This window comes from Schistocerca cancellata, chromosome 3 (genome assembly GCF_023864275.1).
Source record: "Schistocerca cancellata isolate TAMUIC-IGC-003103 chromosome 3, iqSchCanc2.1, whole genome shotgun sequence".
NCBI lineage: Eukaryota > Metazoa > Arthropoda > Insecta > Orthoptera > Acrididae > Schistocerca > Schistocerca cancellata.
The window spans coordinates 593379030-593393862 of NC_064628.1; the positions used below are offsets into that span (position 1 = coordinate 593379030).

Here is a 14833-nt window from a genome sequence, read left to right on the forward strand (position 1 = left end):
CCAGACGTAATTCGACTACATTCCATTATCCTCGTTTTGCTTTTGTTGATGTTCATCTTATATCCTCCTTTCAAGACACTGTACATTCCATTCAACTGCTCTTCCAAGTCCTTTGCTGTCCCTGACAGAATTACAATGTCATCGGCAAACCTCAACATTTTTATTTCTTCTCCATGGATTTTAATACATACTCCGAATTTTTCTTTTGTTTCCTTCAATGCTTGCTCAATATAGAGATTGAGCAACATCGGGGAGAGGCTACAACCCTGTCTCACTCCCTTCCCAACCACTGCTTCCCTTTCATGTCCCTTGACTCTTATAACTGCCATCTGGTTTCTGTGCAAATTGTAAATAGCCTTTCGCTCCCTGTATTTTACCCCTGCCACCTTTAGAATTTGAAAGAGAGTATTCCAGTCAACATTGTCAAAAGCTTTCTCAAACTCTACAAATGCTAGAAACATATGTTTGCCTTTCCTTAATCTAGCTTCTAAGATACATCGTGGGGTCAGTATTGCCTCACGTGTTCCGATATTTCTACGGAATCCAAACTGATCTTCCCCGAGGTCGGTTTCTACTAGTTTTTCCATTCGTCTGTAAAGAATTCGTGTTAGTATTTTGCAGCCGTGACTTATTAAACTGATAGTTCATTAATTTTCACATCTGTCAACACCTGCTTTCTTTGGGATTGGAATTATTATATTCTTCTTGAAGTCTGAGGGTATTTCGCCTGTCTCATACATCTTGCTCACCAGATGGTAGAGTTTTGTCAGGACTGGCTCTCCCAAGGCTATCAGTAGTTCTGATAGAATGTTGTCTACTCCTGGGGCCTTGTTACGACTCAGGTCTTTCAGTGCTCTGTCAAACTCGTCACGCAGTATCATATCTCCCATTTCATCTTCATCTACATCCTCTTCCGTTTCTATAATATTGTCCTCAAGTACATCAGCCTTGTATAGACCCTCTATATACTCCTTCCACCTTTCTGCTTTCCCTTCTTTGCTTAGAACTGGGTTCCCATCTGAGCTCTTGATATTCATACAAGTGGTTCTCTTTTCTCCGAAGGTCTCTTTAATTTTCCTGTAGGCAGTATCTATCTTACCCCTACTGAGATAAGCCTCTACATCCTTACATTTGTCCTCTAGCCATCCCTACTTATCCATTTTGCACTTCCTGTTGATCTCATTTTTGAGATGTTTGTATTCCTTTTTGCCTGCTTCATTTACTGCATTTTTATATTTTCTCCTTTCATCAATTAAATTCAATATTTCTTCTGTTACACAAGGATTTCTACTGGCCCTCGTCTTTTTTCCTACTAGATCCTCTGCTGCCTTTACTAATTCATCCCTCAAAGCTACCCATTCTTCTTCAACTGTATGTCTTCCCCCATTCTTGTCAATTGTTCCATTATGCTCTCCCTGAAACTCTCTACAACCTCTGGTTCTTTCAGTTTATCCAGGTTCCATCTCCTTAAATTCCCACCTTCTTGCAGTTTCTTCAGTTTTAATCTACAGTTCATAACCAATAGATTGTGGTCAGAGTCCACATCTGCCCCTGGAAATGTCTTACAATTTAAAACCTGGTTCCTAAATCTCTATCTTACCATTATATAATCTATCTGAAACCTTTTAGTATCTCCAGGGTTCTTCCATGTATACAACCTTCTTTCTTGATTCTTGAACCAAGTGTTAGCTATGATTAAGTTGTGCTCTGCACAAAATTCTACCAGGCGGCTTCCTCTGTCGTTTCTTACCCCCAATCCATATTCACCTACTATGTTTTTCTCTCCAGTCACCCATGACTATTAAATTTTCGTCTCCCTTCACTATCTGAATAATTTCTTTTATTTCATCATACATTTCTTCAATTTCTTCATCATCTGCAGAGCTAGTTGGCATATAAACTTGTACTACTGTGGTAGGCATGGGCTTCGTACCTATCTTGGCCACAATAATGCGTTCACTATGCTTCCAGAATGAGATTTTCACTCTGCAGCGGAGTGTGCGCTGATATGAAACTTCCTGGCAGATTAAAACTGTGTGCCCGATCGAGACTCGAACTCGGGACCTTTGCCTTTCGCGGGCAAGTGCTCTACCAACTGAGCTACCGAAGCACGACTCACGCCCGGTACTCACAGCTTTACTTCTGCCAGTACCTCGTCTCCTACCTTCCAAACTTTACAGAAGCTCTCCTGCGAAACTTGCAGAACTAGCACTCCTGAAAGAAAGGATATTGCGGAGACATGGCTTAGCCACAGCCTGGGGGATGTTTCCAGAATGAGATTTTCATCTGCAGCGGATTGTGCGCTGATATGAAACTTCCTGGCAGATTAAAACTGTGTGCCCGACCGAGACTCGAACTCGGGACCTTTGCCTTTCGCGGGCAAGTGCTCTACCAACTGAGCTACCGAAGCACGACACACGCCCGGTACTCACAGCTTTACTTCTGCCAGTACCTCGTCTCCTACCTTCCAAACTTTACAGAAGCTCTCCTGCGAAACTTGCAGAACTAGCACTCCTGAAAGAAAGGATATTGTGGAGACATGGCTTAGCCACAGCCTGGGGGATGTTTCCAGAATGAGATTGTCACTCTGCAGCGGAGTGTGCACTGATATGCAACTTCCTGGCAGATTAAAACTGTGTGCCAGACCGAGACTCGAACTCGGGACCTTTGCCTTTCCCGGGCAAGTGCTCTACCAACTGAGCTACCGAAGCACGACTCACGCCCGGTACTCACAGCTTTACTTCTGCCAGTACCTCGTCTCCTACCTTCCAAACTTTACAGAAGCTCTCCTGCGAAACTTGCAGAACTAGCACTCCTGAAAGAAAGGATATTGCGGAGACATGGCTTAGCCACAGCCTGGGGGATGTTTCCAGAATGAGATTTTCACTCTGCAGCGGAGTGTGCGCTGATATGAAACTTCCTGGCAGATTAAAACTGTGTGCCCGACCGAGACTCGAACTCGGGACCTTTGCCTTTCGCGGGCAAGTGCTCTACCAACTGAGCTACCGAAGCACGACTCACGCCCGGTACTCACAGCTTTACTTCTGCCAGTACCTCGTCTCCTACCTTCCAAACTTTACAGAAGCTCTCCTGCGAAACTTGCAGAACTAGCACTCCTGAAAGAAAGGATATTGCGGAGACATGGCTTAGCCACAGCCTGGGGGATGTTTCCAGAATGAGATTTTCACTCTGGCTGAGCTACGCAGGTGAAGACAAGTGGTCGATTCCTGTCGTTATTGTAAGTGTAGCGGAATTTGGGAATTTTGTGGTGTTTTTATCTCATCATGTTGTGTGGTTTGGGATTGTGGTGTGTGTCTGTATGTGTTTATATTTAGTTTTTCCCCCACCCAAAAACCCCCAATTTCCCGTGCTGGTCCCATTAGTCTGATTACATTTTTGGAGGGAAATGTATTTGTTGGTTTGTATGTATTTTCGTGTTTGTTGTCGTGTTTATGTAATGACGTCATAGGTGCCATATTGGAGATGTTGAGAATGGTCATTTCCGCCATATTGGTGACGTCATGTGTCAAAGTAGACAGGTGGAATTAGATGCTTCTGTAATCCCAGATGGTTTTTAGGCGGTTTTCCATCTGCCTCGATAAATGCATGCTGGTTCCCCTTATTCAGCCTCAGTTACACTATGTCATCGATTGCTGCGCAAACACTGCCTCCATGTACGCGTACACCGTAATTACTCTACCACGAAAGCATCTGGGGTACACTCATCCGGTATGACACGTTCCTGGGGGAGGGGGGGGGGGGGGGGGGGGAGGATGGGTCCACTGGGGGTCGAACCACACAATAACCCTAGGTTCGGTGTGGGGCGGAGGTGGGGGAGGGGGGGGCGGGGGTGGACTGCTGTGGCCTGTTGTGAGGTTGTAAACCACTGAGGGCTACAGCAGGACGAAGCTTCTCTATCGTTTCTAGCTCTCCAGTTCAATACGCAATACACCATATAGTTTGACATTCCCTGAAAAGGAGAGCTTCCACTTCTAGGTTGAACAGGTTTTATAAACAACTGAAATTTTTGCCATACATAAAATATGTTTTATTACCATCAGATAGATTATATAATGGTAAGACAGAGATTTAGGAACCAGGTTTTAAATTGTAAGACATTTCCAGGGGCAGATGTGGACTCTGACCACAATCTATTGGTTATGACCTGTAGAGTAAAACTGAAGAAACTGCAAAAAGGTGGGAATTTAAGGAGATGGGACCTGGATAAACTGAAAGAACCAGAGGTTGTACAGAGTTTCAGGGAGAGCATAAGGGAACAATTGAAAGGAATGGGGGAAAGAAATACAGTAGAAGAAGAATGGGTAGCTCTGAGGGATGAAGTAGTGAAGGCAGCAGAGGATCAAGTAGGTAAAAAGAAGAGGGTTAGTAGAAATCCTTGGGTAACAGAAGAAATATTGAATTTAATTGATGAAAGGAGAAAATATAAAAATGCAGTAAATGAAGCAGGCAAAAAGGAATACAAACGTCTCAAAAATGAGATCGACAGGAAGTGCAAAATGGCTAAGCAGGGATGGCTAGAGGACAAATGTAAGGATGTAGAGGCTTATCTCACTAGGGGTAAGATAGATACTGCCTACAGGAAAGTTAAAGAGACCTTTGGAGATAAGAGAACCACATGTATGAACATCAAGAGCTCAGATGGAAACCCAGTTCTAAGCAAAGAAGGGAAAGCAGAAAGGTGGAAGGAGTATATAGAGGGTCTATACAAGAGCGACGCACTTGAGGACAATATTATGGAAATGGAAGAGGATGTAGATGAAGATGAAATGGGAGATACGATACTGCGTGAAGAGTTTGACAGAGCACTGAAAGACCTGAGTCGAAACAAGGCCCCCGGAGTAGACAACATTCCATTGGAACTACTGACGGCCTTGGGAGAGCCAGTCCTGACAAAACTCTACCATCTGGTGAGCAAGATGTATGAAACAGGCGAAATACCCTCAGACTTCAAGAAGAATATAATAATTCCAATCCCAAAGAAAGCAGGTGTTGACAGATGTGAAAATTACCAAACAATCAGTTTAATAAGCCACAGCTGCAAAGTACTAACACGAATTCTTTACAGACGAATGGAGAAACTAGTAGAAGCCGACCTCGGGGAAGATCAGTTTGGATTCCGTAGAAATATCGGAACACGTGAGGCAATACTGACCTTACGACTTATCTTAGAAGAAAGATTAAGGAAAGGCAAACCTACGTTTCTAGCATTTGTAGACTTAGAGAAAGCTTTTGATAATGTTGACTGGAATACTCTCTTTCAAATTCTAAAGGTGGCAGGGGTAAAATACAGGGAGCGAAAGGCTATTTACAACTTGTACAGAAACCAGATGGCAGTTATAAGAGTCGAGGGACATGAAAGGGAAGCAGTGGTTGGGAAGGGAGTAAGGCAGGGTTGTAGCCTCTCCCCGATGTTATTCAATCTGTATATTGAGCAAGCAGTAAAGGAAACAAAAGAAAAATTCGGAGTAGGTATTAAAATCCATGGAGAAGAAATAAAAACCTTGAGGTTTGCCGATGACATTGTAATTCTGTCAGAGACAGCAAAGGACCTGGAAGAGCAGTTGAACGGAATGGACAGTATCTTAAAAGGAGGATATAAGATGAACATCAACAAAAGCAAAACGAGGATAATGGAATGTAGTCGAATTAAGTCGGGTGATGCTGAGGGAATTAGATTAGGAAATGAGGCACTTAAAGTAGTAAAGGAGTTTTGCTATTTGGGGAGCAAAATAACTGATGATGGTCGAAGTAGAGAGGATATAAAATGTAGACTGGCAATGGCAAGGAAAGCGTTTCTGAAGAAGAGAAATTTGTTAACATCGAGTATAGATTTAAGTGTCAGGAAGTCATTTCTGAAAGTATTTGTATGGAGTGTAGCCATGTATGGAAGTGAAACATGGACGGTAAATAGTTTGGACAAGAAGAGAATAGAAGCTTTCGAAATGTGGTGCTACAGAAGAATGCTGAAGATTAGATGGGTAGATCACATAACTAATGAGGAAGTATTGAATAGGATTGGTGAGAAGAGAAGTTTGTGGCACAACTTGACCAGAAGAAGGGATCGGTTGGTAGGACATGTTCTGAGGCATCAAGGGATCACCAATTTAGTTTTGGAGGGCAGCGTGGAGGGTAAAAATCGTAGGGGGAGACCAAGAGATGAATACACGAAGCAGATTCAGAAGGATGTAGGTTGCAGTAGGTACTGGGAGATGAAGAAGCTTGCACAGGATAGAGTAGCATGGAGAGCTGCATCAAACCAGTCTCAGGACTGAAGACCACAACAACAACAACCACATTACCACATAACAGGCTCATAAAAATCAAAACCATGCCTTATTTAACACAATTTTAGTTTTGAAAGATGAGCAAGAGATTCATTTTTAAAGCATTTTAAATGGTTCCAAAATGTATGTAAAAGGTCCAAAGACTTAAAGGTTTCAATTTAGACAACTTCTGTGCAATCTTTTTTGTAATGAAATTAGCCAGTCAATGAACTAAAAATGTGTTCCACTGCTTCAGTATCTTCCTTTGATATAGAGTGATGCCTTCCTGTTGAACCAATAAAAACTGGAGCACTTACAATTTTCAAAACATTATGAACAGGAAGTGAGCACTTATGGTGTTGTTGATGTCCTTCAGCTGGAAACCTACAGCCAACATCTGGTCCATGTGGTAGCATAAAGTTCACTACAGTTTCGTCTAACTCATAACTGGTGTCTATAATCTCTGTAATCCACCAGCCACAGTCATACACACACACCACAAACATCCCCCTTCTCAGGTTGTGAATCTTAATATTACCCTGCTGTTTATAGGATGTTGGCCGAATGAAAGAAATTTTTTCTTTCTTCTTCTTTAAAGTGAGTGCAATATGAGTTTGCCCATCACTTTGAGTCCAAAAATGTGTCTTCTGAATTCCTTTCATAGGAGTAGTATGTTTAGACCATTCTTCTTTTTTTCTGCTCATGTATTTCTTCGATTTCCTCTTTGTATAAAAGAATGAGGGCTGTGGTGTGTAAGACTCTTGTAAAATTCTCAGAATTCTGAATCACTGCTGTATTTGGTCTGGAAAGATTATGTTTTGTAGCATGGTGCTTCAGCAGGCCTCCTACGCCATCACAAGGCCCCTTCCAGTAGCACTGTATACCCAGTCAGTTGGCACAAATGACTTACTCAATTCAAACAGCTGGTAATGAATTTTACAATGACTATGAGCACCATCATAAATAACGATGACCTTCTCTGCCCCCGTTTGTTGTTGAAGAATTTTGCGCATTGCTAGCGAAGCAAATGTTGAGTCATGGCCTGTGGCATCACTTATATATAATTCCAACATCTGTAGTCTTGTTTTGAAAATATGTCACTCCTGTAAAAACTGAAACCTGATCATTAGGCCAATGATACAGGGTACTTCTTGTGGGAGAATTACAGACAGTTCTCAGCAAAATCACAGTGAATCACTAAAACATAATTCTTCAGCCTGTACACACCATTCACTTTTGCAATGTGTTGTTGTTGCAATTTCTTCAGATGCTAGTATGTTACTGCTTTCACTGACCATTTACCAAGTTCATCAATGAAACTGTCACAGGCAAGTTTTCTTAATTAGTTTATTTTCCTCCCATATCGCAAATGTAATTTCTGCAGAGTTCTCTGCTACATCTTCCAGGCCAAGTGTCTGTAAAGGCAGTCCTCCCTTTCCAGGGGAGTCACCATATTCTTGAAACAAACAAGTCTCTTGCTTTACGTCTCGTGCAAGTCATGTATGTCTTCACTTTCACAACTTTTTGACCTTCAACTGTTAGTAGTGTCTTTTTTTGTTGGCACTCTGGTGAGAACAGTCCCATTCATCTTCCAGATAACATGAAAGCACTATTTGAACTCAAGGAGCTTCTACAAAATGACCATAATAGGAATCTGGTCTTCCAAAGACTGCTCTTACAGACCTCACATTTCTTGATTTGTCTATCATGTACTTTGAACTTATGGAACATAGTTCAAAGTTGTTTTCTTTGAAAATGTCTCTGGAATAATAGTTAAAACTTGCACCTTTTCATTGTATGATGCACAATACTCAACAGCTGAATTGATATTTGTGAAAAATTCCTGAAAAGAGCTGCAAGAGTGGTTTGGTTCATTTTTTTCTGAACGTGTAATTTCTACTTTGAACGGTGTAATCAGTTTTGCTGTAGTGTATTCATCCATAGCTTTAGAAATTTCTCTGCCCTTTCTTGATGCATAGAGCTTATGACTGGGCTTCATTGGCAACAATTTCTTAACAGGACCAAAACCTACCTCTGTAGCTACATGACTGATTCAGGGTATTTAATCCTCTACTGATGCAAAATCTGCACCATGGGAGGCTGCACCTTGTTCAGATACTATCATTGTTGTTATTCTGTCAAAATATTTAGAACACAAAAAGTCATCACTGGAAACATCTTCACTTTGAAAAAGTCTTCAAATGAGAACACTTATTCCCTACCTGAAAAAAGTCTGTTTTTTGTCTGTCTTCCATAGCACTCTTTTATGGATATGCAAATAGTCAGCACACTTCACTCTCCTGTGGCCCCAGTCAGAAGACATTTGAAACAGTGCTTTTCACAAAAAAAACACTGCAACTGTGTCAACTGGCAAATTCCTCACAAAAACACAGAACTCACTGGATGGTCTCAGATTTCTTATACGCCTCTTCAGCATATATATTAGCACTGAACAACTACAATACAGAAACCTGCAATGAATAACCAAGACAAAGAAACTGACAAGAAACTGTAACAAAGTGTAAAAAATATCTGCAACAATGAAAGTGCAAAGAAATAACTACAACAAAAAAGGGATAAGAATTAACTGCAACAAAAAAGTGATAAGAAATAACTGCAACAAAGGCAACAGAAATAAACACTGTGACAAAGAAATTAGTAAGAAACAGCTTCAGCGAAGACATACACTCTTGAAAGTTAAAAAAAGTAATTTTTAAAAATAAAACCTGCCCAACTTAAAAGTGGAGGCTCTGCATGGTACTAATCAACAGAAACAAAATCTAACTTTTCTGGATTGGCATTTTTGAAAGAAAAAAAAAATCTGCAAATTATAAAAAAAATTCAAAAGGCGAAAGAAAAAGAGCTTTGACAGATATGTCCAAACTGAGGATACCATCGTACTCATAAAGCAATTATCTTTCAAATGAAAAAGCTCTAACAAAATACCTAGAACTGTTACAGAGTTACAGTTTTAAAAAAATTTCCGAAATTCGCATCTTCAAAATGGTGATTGCAGCATCATCTTTGGAGGCTTGTATCTGGGGACAGGAATTTTTTTTTTTTGGAGAAACCAACTAAATATGTGTTTCTTACTTACTTACTCCTGAATATTAACATATGCTAAATTCAACAACATCCGAGACTATGAAGGGTCAGATACAGATTATGCCAACATACACAGAAACCATATCGCAGTTATAAGGTTTAAAGGGTATAAAAGGGAACCAGTAATTGAAAAGGGAGTGAGACAGGGTTGTGGCCTCTTACAAATGCTATTTAATTTGAACACTGAACGAGAAATAAAGGAAACCTATGAGAAATTTGGACAGGGATTTAAAGTTCAATGAGAAGAAATAAAAACTTTGCAGTCTGCTAACAAGACTGTAATTCCATCAGAGACAGCAAACGACTTGGAAGAGCAGCTGTATGGAATGGAGTGTATCTTGAAAAGAGGTTGTAAAATGAATATAAAAAAGTAAAAGAAAAATAATGAAACATAGTTAAATTACATTAGGATAGCCTTGAAGAATTAGATTTGGGAATGACACATTAAAAGTAGTAGACAAGTTTTGTTATTTTGGCAATAAAATAACTGATGTTGTCTGAAGTAGAGATTATTTATAACGCAGATAGGCAATTTCTGAAAAAGACAAATTGTTTTCTGGAGTATAGCCTTGCACAGAAGGGTAACATGGGTGGTTAACAGTTCAGGCAAGAAGAGGATAGATCTTTAAGTGTGATGCTACAGGATACAGCTGAAGGTTATATGTATGCAGCAGATAACTAATAACCAGGATACAATTTTTTGGGATATGAAATGCAACAAACACATAGTCTCATTTCTATTTAAATCAGGTAGCAGAATGTGGTTCATTGCTAGAATTCTAAGGAAATGCAATCAGTTATCAAAGCAGACTGCAGACAAAAAAACTTGTGAGACTCAGTGTAGAATACTGCTTAAGAGTGTGGGACCCACATCAAATAGGAATAACAGGTAATACTGAATGGGATACAAAGAAGGGGAACACAAATGGTCACATCTGTTCAACCAATAGGAAAGTGTCATAAGGAAGCTGAAAGAAGCGAAGTGCAGATGTCTGAATATAGATGTAGACTATCAAGTGAAAATGTACTAGAGCAAACTTCCTAGTTCCTAGAGCAATCTTCAAGTGTTGACTCCAGGAATACAAAACAACCCTATACGTATCAATCTCATACAGATCGCAAAGACAAAATTAGACTAATTACAGTACACACAAAGGCACGCAAGCAATCATTCTTCCAGAATCCATATATGAATAGAATGGGAGAAGACACAATAATCCACACAATGGGACGTACTCTGTGTCATGCACTAGGGCCTAGAAACTTATTTGCAGAGTATTGGTATTGATGGCTCAAATATGCGCAGTTTGAAAGAGAGTGATGGACAAAGCCAATTAAAACACAAATTCTGTGCACTGTCACAACTAATGCAGATATGCACTTATTTTAACATATTATTTTATTTACTCAAACTAGTAAATCGGGCAATTTCCAAGGAATGGTGCATATCGGACTTCGATGTGCACCATTTTGTGGAAATTACCTCAAATCCAACTGTAAGTAAGCGTAAAAAAATTCGTTGAAATTTACTGACCTCTTCTCTTTTTCATACTGTTGTGCAAAACGAAAACCTTTCGTCTACATTGCATTTTCTTTGAATTTCGAGGATTTACATGTGCAATAAACAAGTAATTCAGTCAATTGGCTGCCAATACAGATCGTACACTACATTCATCCACTATATAGTAACTAATTACATGGATTTCTGAATAACAATCAATAAATATTATCAAAATGTACAAAAAATTACGAAAAATACGAGTGCTTATACAAGTGATACTAATTTTCTCAGGAGAGTAGTGCTGTGCTTGTCTCAGTGTTTTGCTATGACGAACGAATGCACATTTTGTGTGTGCTCAAAAAACAAACAAACGTTACTGCAACATCGCGTATTTACATGTCTATGAGATGTCTCCTTAGATCTCTGCGAACGCTTCACGGCAGATCTTAACAGTGACTCGAACTGTTTTCGTGTTTTGTCTCTCAAGTTTCTGCTGGCACATGCAAGAGGCATTTCGTCTTCTTCCATGTCGACTTTTACTAACACCATCCAATTCCAATTCCGTCAAAAACTAATTCATCAGCAGCCACGGTTACTAAATGTCAGCAGCCATTTGTAAACAAAAACATTAAACAAACCACAGGTATTCACTATTCAATAACAGATACCTCCATGGTATATACATTACACATACAGAGAGTAAACCACAGACATACGTGTCTCTGACATTTTTGGGAGACCAGAGAACACATTTTTAATTTATTTATTTGCCCTTTGGAGAATTTTCTCTGTTTTCCCATCAAATACACAATTTTATAAAAGAATATAACAATATCGTGCACGGAATAAAATATAAAGGAGTGACGGGAATATCAGATCACGTAGTGCTATATACACTTTAAAAAAAAGCCACGGAAACGTCGAGAAATCGACGCAAGCCCAGTCACCACAACACCAGACACACACGCAAGAACAACACCGGAAAAAACACAACGACCAGGTCCACCAAGATAGAGGAAGTTCTAGGAAAACCACAGTCAGTACACCCCGTCGGATAAGTTGTTAGGCATTATGGTCCGGACCATCAACCTCGTCATGGAAATGATGAAGGGATTCATGGAGGCCCAGAGGCAGAACACTCAGACCCTCGTTGAGCTTCAGGCAGCAATCAAGCAGTCGCTCCTCTCTGGGACTTCCTTAGTAGTTTCAAAACCCCATCATGGATAGACAATCAAATACCCAAAGCCTGACCATGCGCGTTTTTAACACAGACGGCATTGTTAATCAAGAGGTCGAGTTCAGAGAACTTCTGAAGGAGTTCTCCATCGACATATGCATGATGGGGGATATTCACCTAAAACCGGGAATAAAAGAGACAGTTCCCAACAACATTAGTTACCGTTAAGACAGGCCAACCCAAGGCAGAGGAGCGGCCATATACATAAAAAGAGGGATCCCTCACCACCAGGTATACTTATCACCAAGCAGTGGAGGTGGAAGTAATCACTGCCACCAGATCCCTAACAATTGTTGCAATCTACCGACAGAGCTACTCTAGGGCAAACTGAAGGCAACCTCCTAATAGGAGGCGACTTCAGTGCCAAACTCCCAGATTCGAACTCTGGAGTAACCTCCAGAGCAGGCAACAAACTGCAACAATTAGCGTGCGACCACCATGGGGTCCGGTTGAGACCACACATTTTCCAAAAAATGGAGGTTGTCCCGACATGTTAGACATAGCCCTCACTAGAAGGATCACAGGGTTTGTGGCCGCAAGAACAATCAACAAAACGTCCTCCAACCACAACCCAGTGATTCTAGAGGTCGATGTGGGAGAATGGGTACAATTCCCACAATACCAGATGTCTTACAAACGTACAGACTGGGAACGATACCGAGAAACTGTCGCCTCTGATATCGCTCGTGCTCCGCCACCTACTGCCGAAACAGCAGGACAAGCGCTACAAGTCCTGGCAGGTACCATCTTGCAGGCAGCGGAAGATGCCACTCCTCCATAAAGGGACGGCCCTCCCCACAAGTACAACTCCCAGAACATTTGCTAGCCCAACTCGGACACAAGAACTCCTTCAGAAGCTCAACTCGGACACAAGGAACCAGTGTGACAAAAGAGTGGAAGATCAGCAGAAATCAGGCCAGCAGGAGGCTGCTCAATCGTCTACTCAATGATCACAGAAATCAGCAATGGCAAAACCGCCTCACAGCTCTCAAAGTAGACGATCACACAATTTGGCAAGCAACCAAGTAATTCACCAAAAGACACATTAGGATGCCACTACTGCACATCGTGCTAGGTCTGTCCTACAGCTATGCTGAGAAGGCCAGCGCCCTCGCCGATTCCTTTGAGAAGCAGTTTCAAGCAGCAGACTCCCAGGATGACGAACATGAAGAGGTAGTCCGTCGTCAACTGGCTCTTTTCCTCAATGCTAAGGAGGACCCAGAGGACGAACCCCCACTTTTCGCTCCCGGGAACGTGGCAAAAGTAAATAGGTCCCTTCCCACAAAAAAGGCTCCAGGACATGACAGTGGCACCAACCAGCTAGTTAAAAACTTTCCGCCCTCGGTTGTCGAACACTTCGTGAACGTCTTCAACGAGATTACTCGTACCCACGAGTTCCCAGCTTACTGGAAACACGTGGAAGTGGTCGCGATAAACAAACCAGAGGAAGACCCTTTATTTCTGCAGCACTACAGGCCGATTAGCCTCTTGCCAACTCTCAGCAAGAGATATGAGCGCCTCCTGCTATTACCCATACAAGATCTGCCGGATTTCCAATTCAGATTCTGACAGAAGCACTCAGCCCCACAACAGATCACTAGACTGGTGGAAGCAGCCACAGAGGGCTTCAACCACAGAGGCTACTGTGGGATAGTGGTAGTTGATGTAGCCAAAGCCTTCGATTCAGTATGACAAAAAGGGCTGTTATACGAGTTATACACACAGGGGTTACCTGGGAGCATAGTCAAGTTAATCCAGAACTACCTAGTGAACAGAACTTTCTCTGTCTAGGTAGAAACAGCCACCTCCACCAAAAGGCATATTCGTGCTGGCACATCACCACAACCCTGAAAAGACACAGGCTATGCTAATCACCCGGAGGCTCGGGAACCCGGCCCCCTCAACGCCTCCACCCCCCCCCCCCTTCACCTACAGCTACATGGAACCCAACTCACCTGGCGCAGATCCGCCAAGTATCTTGGCATACCTTGGACTCGAGACTAACATGGAAGCCCCAAATAGACGAGGTCCATAGGAAGGTCTGTGGCAGAATGTCCATCCTATACCCAATCCTCAACACAACCAGTTACTTCTCCTGTTCGATAGGGGTGAATGTATACATATCACTCATACATCCAATAATGGAACATGCACGTCCTGCCTGGGGGTATGCAGCGAAGCAGCACCTGGACAAGCTCCAGGGGCTGCAGAACTGCACCCTCAGGAGGGCTCTGCATCTACCCCATGGGTTTCCAACAAACGACTTGAATGCTGCTGTTGATATCCCCCTCGTCAAAGAAAAATTCCAAGATCTGGAAAGAGCTTTCTATGAGAGCCCTTCCAGATCTGGAAATAGCCTCAACCACTCCCTAATGACCTGCCAGCCAAAATAATGTTTGATAGATTTTTTAATGCACTCTTGACCCTATTTAACCATATTATTCCCATAAATAAAATCAAAATAATGGACAGTAGCCACAAATCCAGATCTCAAAACAGACAAAATATATGGTACACTAAACAGCTGACAAATCTAAAGATACAAGTTTTGTTAATGTACAACATATACAATAGTATGAAGTCTGGCTATGCCAAATCAGCCTATGTGGAATCCAGGAATGAATACAAAAAAGGAATCCTGCAAGCCAAAAAAACCTACAATGCCAACAGCACACATAATTCCACCAATAAATGCAAATTCGCTTG

The 14833-nt window shown here is 41.6% G+C and overlaps 1 protein-coding gene across 2 annotated transcripts in view; it reads right to left on the bottom strand.

Moving 5' to 3' along the window:
- Window positions 1–14833, bottom strand: part of LOC126175457 (jouberin-like) — a 457590-nt gene that overhangs the window by 300524 nt on the left and 142233 nt on the right. The window contains exon 1 of one of the 2 annotated variants that reach the window (XM_049922261.1): window positions 11287–11583. The exons of the other annotated variant lie outside the window; for it this stretch is intronic. Coding sequence (XP_049778218.1) covers window positions 11287–11439 — 153 coding nt within the window. The 5' untranslated portion in view covers window positions 11440–11583. Of the gene's footprint in view, window positions 1–11286; window positions 11584–14833 lie in introns of those variants that run through there. 2 annotated transcript variants of the gene reach the window in all.